General features: G+C 35.3%; 1 protein-coding gene across 48 annotated transcripts in view; it reads left to right on the forward strand.

Annotated features, from left to right (window-relative positions):
- CCDC7 (coiled-coil domain containing 7) overlaps positions 1–16,002 on the forward strand; it is a 425,173-nt gene that overhangs the window by 374,460 nt on the left and 34,711 nt on the right. For 39 of the 48 annotated variants that reach the window (XM_054522140.1, XM_054522141.1, XM_054522147.1 and 36 more), the window contains 5 exons: positions 10,256–10,339; positions 10,556–10,639; positions 10,840–10,923; positions 12,458–12,541; positions 13,221–13,343. In XM_054522140.1, the coding sequence (XP_054378115.1) occupies positions 10,256–10,339; positions 10,556–10,639; positions 10,840–10,923; positions 12,458–12,541; positions 13,221–13,343 (459 nt within the window). The remainder of the gene's footprint in view (positions 1–10,255; positions 10,340–10,555; positions 10,640–10,839; positions 10,924–12,457; positions 12,542–13,220; positions 13,344–16,002) is intronic. The other 9 variants (XM_054522154.1, XM_054522164.1, XM_054522168.1 and 6 more) reach the window with 1 other exon arrangement.

Below are 16,002 nucleotides of genomic sequence, written 5' to 3' on the forward strand. Positions count from 1 at the left end.
ATTTCCTCCTGTAATTTGTGGAACTCTAGTATTTGCTATCAAAGGAACATTAGCTAGACATGATTAGTTTTAGAACTCATTTATTGGTAAAGTAATCCATAAAAATGCAAGGCTGTTGTGACCTAAATATGTACTTGATGCTATTATTTCAAATGCTATACTTTAATTCAATGCTGAGTTCAGGTCCTGAATATCTCTGATACAATTTTCTGTCTCAATTATCTGTCTAAAAGTCTCCCACTATTATTGTGTTGGAGCCTAAGTCTCTTTGAAGGCCTCTGAGAACTTGCTTTATGAATCTGGGTGCTCATGTGTTAGATGCTTATATTTAGGATAGTTAGATCTGGTTGAATTGAACCTTTACCCTTATGTAATGCAGCACTATTCACAATAGCAAAGACATGAAATCAACCCAAATGCCCATCAGTAATAGACTAGATAAAGAAACGTTGGTACATATACACCATAGAATACTGTGCAGACATAAAAAAGAAACAAGATGATGTCCTTTGCAGGGACATGGATGGAGCTGGAGGCCATTATCCTTAGCAAACTAACACAGGAATAGTAAATCAAATACTGCATGTCCTCACCTATAAATGGGAGCTAAATGATGAGAGCATATGGACACATGGAGGGGAACAACAAACACCGGGGCCTTTTGGAGAGTGGAGGATGAAAGAGGGACAGGATCAGGAAAAATAACTAATGGTTACTAGGCTTAATACTTGGGTGATGAAATAATCTGTACAACAAACCCCCATGACACAAGTTTACCTATGTAACAAACTTACACTTGTACCCCGAACTTAAAATGAAAGTTGAAAAAAATGAAAACAAATGCTGTACTTATCATTTTATATTTCTGGCTTAGAGAGGAAAGTTGCCTTAAATTTGTAAAAGCATACAGACTAACTTGTGAATGTGATAAGAAGAGGAGTATAACAGATAGTCATTTTATTGGCTACCCATTCTCTCTATTTGATAAAAATGTCAGGTAAATTTACAATATCTCAGCTACAGTAAAGTTATTTAGTTGTGTTCCACAATTCAGTGATTACACAACTAAATTTAGTTCTGGAATAACAGTGTTAGGCATCTTTTTCCTTGATCTTTGGTGAGATACTGAAACAGGCAGGGAGCTTAACAAAGAAATACGGGAAAGAGGCCATTAAAGAGAGCCCCCTGAAACCACTATCATTAAAAAGTGGCAGTGTGCATACCAAAAGCAATGCTCCCGGAGGAACAATATTAGAATCTTCTTGTTGTGGAGAAAGATAATGTAGTAAAATAGTTAAAAGAAATCACTAAAAAGCAAACAGCAAGTTTTAAAATATGATGAGTAAATCAATATCTAGATTTTTCTATAATATCATCAAAAATATCCAAAATATCCAGTTTTTATTCTAAAATTCTAGTTCTAGATCCTTGAGGAATCGCCACACTGACTTCCACAATGGTTGAACTAGTTTATGGTCCCACCAGCAGTGTAAAAGTGTTCCTATTTCTCCACATCCTCTCCAGCACCTGTTGTTTCCTGACTTTTCAATGATCACCATTCTAACTGGTGTGAGATGATATCTCATTGTGGTTTTGATTTGCATTTCTCTGATGGCCAGTGATGATGAGCATTTTTTCATGTGTGTTTTGGCTGCATAAATGTCTTCTTTTGAGAAGTCTCTGTTCATATCCTTCACCGACTTTTTGATGGGGTTGTTTGTTTTTTTCTTGTAAATTTGTTTGAGTTCATTGTATGTTGGTTGTCTGTTTACTCTGTTAGACTTGGCAAAGACTACAAAGCAGTTATTACAAATAGGTTCAGATATTTAACAAATGGTGCTGGGAAAACTGGCTAGCCATATGTAGAAAGCTGAAAATGGATCCCTTCCTTACACCTTATACAAAAATTAATTCAAGATGGATTAAAGACTTAAATGTTAGAGCTAAAACCATAAAAACCCTAGAAGAAAACCTAGGCAATACCATTCAGGACATAGGCATGGGTAAGGTCTTCATGTCTAAAACACCAAAAGCAATGGCAACAAAAGCCAAAATTGACAAATGGGATCTAATTAAACTAAAGAGCTTCTGCACAGCAAAAGAAACTACTATCAGAGTGAACAGGCAACCTACAGAATGGGAGAAAATTTTTGCAATCTACTTATCTGACAAAGGGCTAATATCCAGAATCTACAAAGAACTCAAACAAATTTACAAGAAAAAAACAAACAGCCCCATCAAAAAGTGGGTGAAGAATGTGAACAGACACTTCTCAAAAGAAGACATTTATGCAGCCAAAAGACATATGAAAAAATGCTCATCATCACTGGCCATCAGAGAAATGCAAATCAAAACCACAATGAGATACCATCTCACACCAGTTAGAATGGCGATCATTAAAAAGTCAGGAAACAACAGGTGCTGGAGAGGATGTGGAGAAATAGGAACACTTTTACACTGCTGGTGGGACCGCAAACTAGTTCAACCATTGTGGAAGACAGTGTGGCGATTCCTCAGGGATCTAGAACTAGAAATACCATTTGACCCAGCCATCCCATTACTAGGTATATACCCAAAGGATTATAAAACATGCTGCTGTAAAGACACATACACATGTATGTTTATTGCGGCACTATTCACAATAGCAAAGACTTGGAACCAACCCAAATGTCTATCAATGATAGACTGGATTAAGAAAATGTGGCACATATACACCATGGAATACCATGCAGCCATAAAAAATGATGAGTTCATGTCCTTTGTAGGGACATGGATGAAGCTGGAAACCATCATTCTCAGCAAACTATCACAAGGACAAAATACATACCAAACACCGCATGTTCTCACTCATAGGTGGGAATTGAACAATGAGAACACATGGACACAGGAAGGGGAACATCACACACTGAGGCCTGTTGTGGGGTGGGGGGAAGCGGGGAGGGATAGCATTAGGAGACATACCTAATGTAAATGATGAGTTAATGGGTGCAGTGCACCAACATGGCGCATGTATACATATGTAACAAACTTGCACGTTGTGCACATGTACCTTAGAACTTAAAGTATAATAAAAATATGTATATAAAAAATAATAAAAATAAATAGGTTCAGAGAATTCAAGGAAACCATAATTAAAGCATAAAAGGGGGTATGGTGACAATGTCTGTATTCACTGCCCAGATTGCCAGAACAAAATACTGCACTGGGTGCCTTAAACATCAGAAATTGATTTTCTCACAGTTCTGAACACTAAAACTTCAAAATCAAAGTGCTGCCAAGGCTGATTTCTGGTGATGCCTCTCTTCCTGGCTCAAGGACACACTTAGAGAAATGCTAAGTGCACTGGGAAGTCTCCATAATAGAACCAAACAAGCAGAAGAAAGAACTTCAGAGCTCGATGACAAGGGTTTTGAATTAACTCTATCCATCAAACACAAAGAAACAAGAATTTTCAAAAATGAACAAAGACTCCAAGAAGTTTGGGACTATGTTAAATGTTCAAACCTGAGAATAATTGGACTTCCTGAGAAGAAGAGAAATCTAAAAGTTTGGAAAACATATTTGAGAGAATAATCAAGAAAAACTTCTCCAGTCTTGCTAGAGATCTAGACATCCAAACACAAGAAGCTCAAAGAACACCTGGGAAATTCATCACAAAAAGATCATCATGCAGGCCTATAGTCAACAGGTTATCTAAAGTCAAGATAAAGAAAAGAATCTTAAGAGCTGTGAGGCAAAAGCATAAGGTAACCTATAAAGGAAAACCTGTCAGATTAACAGCAGGCTTCTCAGCAGAAGCCCTACATGTTAGAAGGAATTGGGGTCCTATTTTTAGCCTCCTTAAATAAAACAATTATCAGCCAAAAATTTTGTATCCAGTGAAATTGAGCTTCATAAATGAAGGAAAGATACAGTCTTTTCCAGACAAGCAAATGCTGAGATAATTTGCCACTACCTAGCCAGTACTATAAGAACTGCTAAAAGGAGCCCTAAATCTTGAAACAAACCCTCAAAATACACCAAAATAGAACCTCCTTAAAACATAAATCTCACAGGACCCATATAACATTAACACAGTGGGGAGAAAAAAAGGTATTCAGGCTACAAATGGTAAGATGAATGGAATAGTACCTCACATCTCAATACTAACATTGAATGTAAATGACCTAAATGCTCCACTTAAAAGATACAGAATTGCAGAATAGATAAGAATTAGATACAGAACTGCAGAATGGATAAGAAAAACCAAGTTTCTCCTGTCTTCAGGAGACTCAACACATAAAGACTCACGTAAACTTAAGGTAAAGGTGTGGAAAAAGATGTTCTGTGCAAATGGACATCAAAAGCAAGCAGGAGTAGCTGTTCTTATACTAGACAAAACAAACCTTAAACCAACAGCGGTTAAAAATGACAAAGAGGGACATTATAGAATGATAAAAGGGCTAGTCCAACAGGAAAATATCACAATTCTAAATGTATATGCACCTAACACTGGAGATGCCAAGTTTATAAAACAATTACTGCTAGACCTAAGAAATGAGATGACACAATAATAGTGGGGGACTTTAATACTCCGCTGACATCACTAGACAAATCATCAAGACAGAAAGTCAACAAAGAAACAATGAACTTGAACTCTACCCTGCAACAAATGGACTTAACAGATATCTACAGAACATTCTACTCAACAACTGCAGAATATACATTTTATTCATCAGCACATGGAACATTCTCCAAGATAGACCATATGACAGGCCACAAAACAAGTCTCAGTAAATTTAAGAAAATCAAAATTATATCACGTACTCTCTCAAACCACAGTGGAATAAAATTGGAAATCAACTCCAAAAGGAACCCTAAAAATCATGCAAATACATGGAAATTAAATAACCTGCTCCAGAATGATCATTGGGTCAACAATGAAATCAAGATTGAAATTTAAAAATTCTTTGAACTGAACAATAATAGTGACACAACCTATCAAAACCTCTGGGATACAGCAAAAGCATTGCTAAGAGGAACTGTTCATAGCATTAAATGCCTAAATCAAAAAAGTCTGAAAGAGCACAAATAGACAATCTAAGGTCACATCTCACGGAACTGGAGAAACAAGAACAATCCAAACCCAAACCCAGCAGAAGAAAAGAAATAACAAAGATCAGAGCAGATCTAAACAAGAATGAAACAAAAAAATGCAAAAGATAAATGAAACAAAAAGCTGATTATTTGAAAAGATAAATAAAATTGATAGACCATTAGCAAGATTAACCAAGGAAAGAAGAGAGAAGATCCAAATAAGCTCAATTAGAAATGAAACAGGAGTTATTACAACTGATACCACAGAAATATAAAACATTATTCAAGGCTACTCTGAACACATTTACCCATATAAACTAGAAAACCTAGAGGAGATGGATAAATTCCTGGAAATATACAATCCCCCTAGATTAAACCAGGAAGGTATAGAATCTCTGAACAGACCAATAACAAGCAGCAAGATTGAAATGGTAATTTAAAAGTTGCCAACAACAAAAAAAGTTCAGGACCAAATGGATTCACGGCTGTACTATCTGACATTCAAAGAAAAATTGGTACCAATCCTATTGACATGATTCCAAAAGATACAGAAAGAAGGAATCCTCCCTAAATCATTCTACGAAGCCAGTATCACCCTAATACCAAAACCAGGGAAGGGCATAACAAAAAAAGGAAACTACAGACCAATATCCCTGATGAACATAGATGAAAAAATCCTCAAAAAAATACTACCAAACCAAATCCAAGAGCATATCAAAAAGATAATCCACCATGATCTAGTGGGTTTCATACCAGGTATGCAGGGATGTTTTATCATATGCAAGTCAGTAAATGTGATACACCACATAAACAGAATTAAAAACAACAATCACATGATATCTCAACAGATGCAGAAGAAGCACTTGACAAAATCCAGCATCGCTTTATGATTAAAACCCTCAGCAAAATTGGCATAAAAGGAACATAACGTAAGGTAATAAAAGCTATCTATGACAAACCAACAGCCAACATTACACTGAATGGGTTTTGAAAGCATTCCCCCTGAAAACTGGAACAAGACAAGGATGCCTACTCTCACCACTTCTGTTCAACATAGTACTGGAAGTCCTAGCCAGAGCAATCAGACAAGGAAAAGAAATAAAGGACATCCAAATTGGTAAAGAGGAAATCAAACTGTCACTGTTTGCTGATGATATGATCATATACCTAGAAAGCACTAAAGACTCATCCAAAAAGCTCCTAGAACTCATAAATGAATTCAGCAAAGTTTCAGGATACAAACTTAATATACACAAATCAGTAGTGCTGCTGTACACCAACAGTGACCAAGCTGAGAATCAAATAAAGAACTCAACTCCTTTCACAATAGCTGCCAAAACAAACAAACAAAAAACAAAAAAAAGGTAGGAATATACTTAACCAAGGACGTGAAAGACCTCTGCAAGGAAAACTACAAAACACTGCTGAAGGAAATCCTAGACGACACCAACAAATGACTATATTGCCAAAAGCAATCTACAAATTCAATGCAATTCCCATCAAAATACCAACATCATTCTTCACAGAACTAGAAAAAACAATCCTAAAATTCATATGGAACCAAAAAAGAGCCCACATAGCCAAAGCAAGACTAAGCAAAAAGAATAAATCTGAAGGGATCACATTACCCGACTTCAAACTATAAGGCCATAGTCACCAAAGCAGCATGGTACTGGTATAAAAATACACACATAGACCAATGGAACAGAATAGAGAACCCAGAAATAAAGCCAAATACTTGCAGCCAACAGATCTTCGACAAAACAAACAAAAACATGAAGTGGGGAAAGGACACCATATTCAACAAATGGTGCTGGGGTAATTGTCAAGCCACATGTAGAAGAATGAAACTGGATCCTCATCTCTCACCTTATACAAAAATCAACTCAAGATGGATCAAAGATAAATCTAAGACTTGAAATCATAAGCTTCTAGAAGATAACATTGAAAAACCCTTCTAGACATTAGCTTAAGCAAAGACTTCATGACCAAGAACCCAAAAGCAAATGCAACAAAAACAAAGATAAATAGATGGGACTTAATTAAATTAAAAAGCTTCTGCACAGCAAAAGAAATTATCAGCAGAATTAACAGACAACCCTCAGAGTGGTAGAAAATCTTCACAATCTATATATCTGACAAAGGACTAATATCCAGAATCTACAAAGAACTCAAATCAGCAAGAAAAAAAAAATCCCATCAAAAAGTGGGCTAAGGACATGAATAGACAATTCTCAAAAGAAGATATACAAATGGCCAACAAGCATATGGAAGAATGCTCAACATCACTCATTATCAGGGATATGCAAATAAAAACCATAATGTGATACCACCTCATTCCTGCAAGAATGGCCATCATCAAAAAATCAAAAAATAACAGATGTTGGCATGGATGCAGTGAAAAGGAAACATTTTTACACTGTTGGTGGGAATGTAAACTAGTACAACCACTGTGGGAAACAGTGTGGAGAGTCCTTAAAGAACTAAAAGTAGATCTACCCTTTGATCCAGCAATCCCACTTCTAGGTATCTACCCAGAGGAAAGGAAATCATTATACAAAAAGATACTTGCACACATATGTTTATAGCAGTACAATTTGCCATTGCAAAAATATGGAATCAGCCCAAATGCCCAACAATCAACGAATGGATAAAGAAAATGTGGTGTGTATATATCACGGAATACTACTCAGCCATAAAAAGGAACAAAATAATGGCATTTGCAGCAACCTGAATGGAATTGGAGACTATTATTATAAGTGAAGTAACTCAGGAATGGAAAACCAAACGTTGTATGTTATCACTCATGTGGGAGCTAAGCTATGAGGATGCAAAGGCATAAGAATGGTATGTTGGACTTTGGGGACTTGGGGAAAGAGTAGGGGGTGGCAAGGGACAAAAGACTATGCATTGGGTACAGTGTACACTGCTCAGGTGATGGGTGCCCCAAAATCTCACAAATCACCACTAAAGAACTTATTCATGAAACCAAACACCACCTGTTCCCCAAAAACCTATTGAAATAAAAAAATAAATTTTTAAAAAAAATTTTAAAAATAAAATAACACTGGATAGTAACTCAAATCCACAGGAACAAATGCAAAAAAAATATAAACAAGGTTAGTATAGTAAACACTAAAAATATGTACTTGCTCTTCTTTCTTAGCTTAATTAAAAGGCACAGTATTATATAAATAATTAATCGTAACAACAATTATAACAATGTCTGTAATATATATAGTAGTAATACACATAATAGTAGTACAAAAATGTTGAAGAAGGAATAATGCTATATGGGAGTAATATTTCTGTACTTCACTGGAATTTGATTAGTATAAACTCAAGTAGAATCTAAAATTGACTGTGATCAGAGCTACACAAATATGTGAACATCCTAAAAAACATTGAATTGAACACTTTACATAGGCATATAGCATGGTATGTTATTTATTTTGTAAAAATATCTCGGTGAATTCCAGGCAGGATCGTATTTAAAAAGAATTAAAGCAATGAGAGGATACTGTGAGGGAGGAAACATGAATGTTACTAGATTGTAAATTACTTTAGCACATAGATTCTCTTCCTAAATGCTTAACCTTATCTCCCCTAAAATGCTCTTCTCGTTGCCTCCCTGCTTATCTAAGAATCTTTGCATACTCACTTGAAATGAACCATTCCTTCTTATGTGTGCTAGTTGGAGTAATAATCAGAGAGGCTATATGACTGCTCATATTCCCTATTTTTATGTTTCTATAGATGTGCTTATGTTCACAAAATATAGCTGTGTACTTATGGAAAATACGTTCTTATGTGTCTCGGTTCATTTTGGTAATGATGCCTCAGCTGGTCCATACTTTGGTTTAGATTTCACTGGTGGTATATTTGGGCTTCAAATGTTACACTGTAATACTTAACATTTATTCAAGAGCTCAGACATTTCTTCAGAGCAAAACTTCCACTCTATGGTATCTGGGTCATTATAGGTTTCCAACTTTAGTTATATAGTCTGCTATAAACAACTTTCTCTCACAAAATATTAGGTTCACCAGTTGACCCAAGTCACCCATTCTAATTGTCCCTGTTCAATATGAACTCTCCTTTCATAACTTTCATGTATTTTTCCTGTTATATGACCTAGTCAGTAGTTTTCAAATCTAGCAAAAAATTCAAATCACATAAAAACTCCAGTGGAAAGGAATGCAATCTCAATGCTTATGCTACTACAAGTTTAATTACTTCGTCCTCCCCAGCTACGAAGTCTACAAACTCAAGAAGATATGAAAGTCACATTTTCATATTCCATAAAATATCTAATTATTTTTCTACATTGTTGATACATACTTGATTTATAGTTACAAATCTTAGAAATGACATGAAGTCTTTATGAACAAATCAAAGTACTTTGCCCCACAATAACTCTCTGTGACTGTGGAGACCCATGGTTTGCAAATTGACCTATTTTTAAAAATGTTATGTTTTATCTCACCAGGTATATCCCACAGTAGATAGTGCTCTTGGTGTAAAATTTAAGGTTATATTATCATCATAAACTTTCTAGGATAATTTTAGTTTGCATAAGAGATGCATTATATGGTAAAGTCAGTGGTTAAGGAATTATAAAGTGTCAGTTTGTGCATCAATTTTGTCATTATCTTGATGTGGTCTTGTTCAAATCATGAAGCATCTCTGAACTTCAATATAATAGGCTTATATGATTTCTAATAGCCCTTCAAATTCTGTTTTGTGATGCTTACTGCAATAAGACATATTGTGACTCTTCTACTATAATAATAAAAACTCACATGTGCACTACACATGCACACTCACACATAAAATGTTTACCTTATAAAATATATTGAAATCTGCTTTATTTCTATAGAGACTAATAAGGAACTCTTAGCAGATGCTATTGGAAGAGGTATAATAAAGGGGTCAATTAAAACACAATTTAAATGTCACCCAGGTAAAAAAAAATTTTTTTAAAGACTAATATTTATGGTTTATTCATATTCCTGGAGTTAAATTAAGTATGAACCTTTAATGACAATAGTACCAATATGTTAGTATTATATAGGTGAAATTCTAAATGAATATCCTCCTATAATTAAACACACACACATACTCAGATATGGTAATGTTTACCTTTCAAAATATATTGATATCTGTTTTATTTATATAGAGACTGATAAGGAACACTTGGCAGATGCCATTGGAAGAGGTATAATAAAGGAATCAATCAATGCACAACTAAAGGGTCACCAAAGTAAGAAAAAGAATTTTTCACATCTAATATTTATGGCTGATTTATATTCCCTGAGTTAAATTAAGTATAGACCTTTAATAACAAAACTACCTATATTATAGTGTTACATAAGTAAAATTATTCATGAATATCCTCCTATAATTAAACACACAAACACACACAAGTATGGTAATGATAATCTTACAAAATATACTGAAATCTGTTTTATTTCTGTAGAGACTGATAAGAACTTCTTTGCCTATGCTATTGGAAGAGGTCTAATGAAGGAGTCAACCACGACACGATTAAAAAGTCACCCAGGTAAGAAAAAACAATTTCAAGACTAATATTTATGGTTTATTTATATTCCTGGAGTTAAATTAAGTGTGGACATTTAATGGCAATAGTACCTATATGTTGGTATTACACAGGTAAAATTCTTCATGAATATCCTTCCATAATTAAACACACACACAGACACACACAGAGGTATGGTAATGTAATCTGTTTTATTTCAATAGAGACTGATAAGGAATTCTTGGCAGATGCTATTGGAAGAGGTATAATAATAGGGCCAATCACTACACAACTGAAGAGTCACCGAGGTAAGAGAAAGAATTTTTCAAGTCTAATATTTAGGCTTATTTATATTCCCTGAGTTAAATTAAGTATAGACCTTTAATGACAACAGTACCTGTATCATAGTACTTTTGGAAGACATATAATAAAGGGACCAATCAATGCACAATTAAAGAGTCACCAGGGTAAGAAAAAGAATTTTTGAGTCTAATATTTGTGACCTATTTATGTTCCCTGAGTTAAATTAAGTATAGACATTTAATGACAATAGTGCCTACATGTTAGTGTTACATAGGTAAAATTCATCATGAATATCCTTCAATTAAGCTCTAGCATTTACTATCCGTGGAACATTAGCATATTATTGGTTTTAAAACTCATCCATTTGAAAAGTAATGCATAAAAATTCAGTGTTACAGTTACCTTAGAGTAGTCTCAGTGTAGGCATTTCCAAAGCTATTCTACTTACTTTTGTTTCTGAAAAGTGATGTTTAATTAGCAAAAGCAGAAAGGCAAAAGCAGAAAGGCTAGCTGAAGACTGCGATGACAAGAGGAGTATAACACATAATTATTTCACTGGTTATCCATTCCCTCTATTTGATAAAAATGTCAGGCAAATTTATAAAATCTCACCTGCAATACAGTACTTTATTTGTGTTACATAATTCAGAGATTACATTACTGGCTTTCATCTTGGTGTAAGGGTGTTATGTAGTTATACAATTTTCTTTAATCTCTGGTGTGATACAAAAAGAGGCAGACAGCTTAACAGAGAAATAAGGTAAAGAGACACATTCGAAGCCGGCCCTCTAAAACCAATGTTATCCAAGGTACTGGATGCATGTTCAAGGCTCTGCCCCTTGGAGAGCAGCAGTAGCACTTCACACTACAGGCCAAGAGACTTTAGTACAATAGCCCAGTCACATCGCTATGCAAATAAATAAGGAGAGAACAATGACAAGCCCCAGATAGAGGAGGAGGAAATCAGTACCTGGAGATGCTACAATATACTATGGAAACTGTCAAATCTTGAGCAAAAATTATTAACGTGCAAAGAAACAGTGAAGTGTGACCTACACCAAGGAAAAGGGCATGCCACAATAACTGTTTGTGAGAGTCCCAGGTGTTGGACCTAGCCAACGAAACCTCAAAGCGCTTATTATAAGTGTGTTCTTAGAGTTAAAGGAAATTATTCTTAAGGAAAAAAAGGAAGGTAACAGAGATATCAGCAAATAATACAGAAATTTCAAAAGATAACACGGCAAAACCCTGTCTCTACAAAAAATACAAAAATGAGCCAGGCATGGTGGTGCACACCTGTAGTCCCAGCTACTTGGAGAGGCCAAGGTGCGGGGGACCACTTGAACCCAGGAGGTTGAAACTGCAGTGAGCCATGTTCACACCTCTGCACTCCAGCCTGAGTGACAGAACAAGATCCTGTCTCTAAAAAAAAAGGAAAAGAAAAGAAAAAGAAATTTCAAAAGAAAAAAGAACTAAAATACATATGTAACATAAATGGTTACCTTACAAAGTGTTTTGAAATGTGTTTTATGTCTATAGAGACTGATGTAGAACCCTTGACAAATGCCATTGGTTCAAATAAAACAATTGGTGAGATAAAGACACAACTAAGGACTCACTATGGTAAGTAATTTTAAGTCTAATATTTACAGTTTAGTTATCTTCTCTGGGGTTTAAGTATGAATCTTTAATGATAACAGTACCTATATGTTAATATTTCATGGGCAAATGTCTTCATGAATTTTCTCATATAATTAGTTAAACTCTCGTATTATCAATGGGAAATTAGCTAGAAAGTTTTAAAACCTCTAGACAATGATTTTAAAAAATATGAGGTTTATAATTCTCTGTTTAAATAAATGTTTTCTACAATAATCCATGTTACTTTTATAGCAATAGGATTTATGAAAAATAAATCTAATAAACATTGGTTCAATTGGGGCAGGGGGGATCCAGTAGCTTATACATAGACTTCTGACCTCCAAAACTATCTTTCTAAATGTATCCTTTTAAATGTAGACTATGGATCAATTATAGAAATGAACATTTGGTCAAAGTAAAATAAAGTTGGGATAAAGGTTGAAATTAAGGAAGATACTGTCACAGAATGCAGAACAAAGACAAGAAAGAGAAAATGATGAGAGACTACACAGAAATTTAAGTAATAGACAAGTGGCCATTTAATAAAATGTGGGAAGAAAAATTACCAAGGCAGAAATAAAGACAAATACATGGAGTTGGGGATTAGTGTGTGAATAGTCAAGAGTATTCATGCACTTTTTCTTTTAAAATTTTGTTTTAGATGTGAACTTATTTAAAAACAAAGATATGTCCGTACAACGTCAAGAAGGTATCTTTACTAGGAGCATTACACCAAGTAAATTCCCAACAAAAGTGATCAATTTATCACCCTTTGAAAATAAAGGTAAAGAATTATGTATGAAGATATGAATTCAGTATCTAATTACCTAGAATAGTTTTAAAGTATGCTTTTTCATTTACTCTTTTTGCATCTTACTTTTTTTTCAGAAATATCTTAGGAAAATTCTTACAAGCATAAAAATAAAATGGTTTTAATTCATCCTTTTTATTGGCAGCATGATACTTCATAGTAAGAACACTTTATTCAATCATTCTACTAAAGAGCATTGACTTTTTAGGCTTGAGATTTCTTATTAAAGTATACATGGATTTTTATCATTAAATGATATTTCCAGATTGCTTTCCTGAAGGGCTATTAAAATTAACATTTTCATCAGCAATCTTTAGGGAAAATTCTCTTCTGTGTGTAACTATCTGCAATATGGATTGCTGGGTTTTTTTTTTTTCATTTATACCCATCTGAAAGTTACTAAATTATATCTCACTCTTATTTTAATTTTTATTTTCATATTTGTTCGTGTTTTACTACTCCATATCTACCCTAAAACTTAAAAAAGCATAAAACAGTAACCACTTAGGTAACTGATGATTGTCTTGGCTGGGCCAACTAATGCATTTTTGGTCAAATTATCGATTCACCCATATGTATAGCAGTTGGCTGGCTGTTGTTTGAGACAATGGTGTATAGAGTGGGCCCATTCAGTAAATAGAAACTTCACTGGTTGTTCAAAAAGAAAGCAAGAGGGCCCGGCGCGGTGGCTCACGCCTGTAATCCCAGCACTTTGGGAGGCCAAGGCAGGCAGATCACGAGGTCAAGAGATAGAGACCATCCTGGCCAACATGGTGAAACCCTGTCTCTACTAAAAATACAAAAATTAGCTAGGCATGGTGGCACGTGCCTGGAGTCCCAGCTACTTGGGAGGCTGAGGCAGGAAAATCGCTTGAATCCAGGAGGTGGAGGTTGCAGTGAGCCGAGGTCACGCCACTGCACGCCAGCATGGCGAAAGAGCAAGACTCCATCTCAAAAAAAAAAAAAAAAAAAGAAAAAGAGAAAGCAAGAATGTAGAAAGTAGATGACTAAGTATAAAGTTGTTAACTTGGTAACTGAAAGTATTAAAAGAATTCTAAGGTTATATGGAGGAAGCAATTACAGAAAGAAATGGCCATAGGCAGAACTGAAGGAGACCTCTGCATAGGGTATAGATTGGATGATGCTAGTGTCCCTGATTCTGCAGGGGGGAGCTTGGATCCCTACTTCTGAAGGGGGGGGCACTGGCCATCTACTGCTAGTTTCTAAGTGGGGAGGAATAATAAAACTGGTTCTTCAAATGGTGGAAAAAAATGCAAACTCTTTGTTGCCATGGGAGGAATTGCTACTTTTGGGATAAGGAAACAATACCAGGATGTTCTTCACAGAAACTGGAAAGAGACAGGAAGCTCTCAAAGCCCACCAGGAACAAAATGAGAAGAACAAGTCTGTCCTTTTTCCTCCAAATTTGCAGGTTTCCTCTATCTAGCCTATCTTGCATGGCCTACCTTGGAGCTACTTCGCAAAGCAAAAATGTGGTCTGCAGAATCCCAGATCCAGTATGATGAAGCAGAGTGTAGAAGGGTGGTTTGGCGGCTAAACTTAATAACTGGCCCAGGAGGTGGCTTGGCTGCATGTTTCTCATCATCCAGCCAACTAGCTAGGAGTCTTCAAGTTCTAAGAGCAGCATGCGGGCAAGCTTCAATGTATGTATGAGCAGTTTTGAAGTGTCTGCTCACATTCATTTAGTTTTGTCATATTCACCAAAGTCATATAACTAAGACCAGAGTTAGTATGGAAGAACATCAATACAAGTAGGCAAGAACACAGAGACCATCACTGAAATCAATCCACCACAGTGTTCCTGCTGATTGAGAATATTCATGGCCTTCCCACATGCAAAATAGAATCAGCTCTTCCCAGGACCCCACAAATTCTTATCCAATTTTGGCATCAGTGCCAAAGACCACGATATTGTGATATATAATCATTTTCAGAGGCAGCTTCTATGATATGATTTGATACAGAGATTTTTTTTGAAATGCCACTTGTCTTTCACAACAAACACACACACACACACACAGACATGCAATGTAACAGTGGTGAGACAGGGACAGACCACAGAAGACACTCCCATTAACAAAAAGCAGGGAGAAACGAAGGCAAATATGGCAGTCAATAATGCATACAGTAAGGTCACCTATTTCACCCTTCAATAGCATTATAATTTTCTCAATAAAAACATACACGAAAAAATAAATGAACCAGGATATTGGAGGATACCAGAATGGAATGCAGACTGGGGCAAATGGAATTGATTGTTTCTAGTCTCCGTTTTCTTTATTTCTGCTTTGATCTTTATTTTTTTTCTTCTGGTAGATTTATGCTTAGTTCTGCTTTTACTACTTCTGTGAAGTGTAATTTTAGGTTATTTGATTCTTCTTTTATGATGTAGACATTTAATGCTATAAACTTTCCTCTTAGGACTACTTTTGCCGCATCCCATAAGTTTTTGTATGTTACGTTTTTATTTTCTTTTGTCTGTAGATATATTTAAATTTCCCTTTTTAATTTCCTTCTTGACACAATAGTTCTTCAGGAGCATATTGTTTAATGTTTCAAAGATTTATTAAGTTTCTTTTTATTCTCCTGTTACTGATATCTAGTTGATATT

The sequence above is a fragment of the Pongo abelii genome, chromosome 8 (genome assembly GCF_028885655.2).
Source record: "Pongo abelii isolate AG06213 chromosome 8, NHGRI_mPonAbe1-v2.0_pri, whole genome shotgun sequence".
Taxonomy (NCBI): domain Eukaryota; kingdom Metazoa; phylum Chordata; class Mammalia; order Primates; family Hominidae; genus Pongo; species Pongo abelii.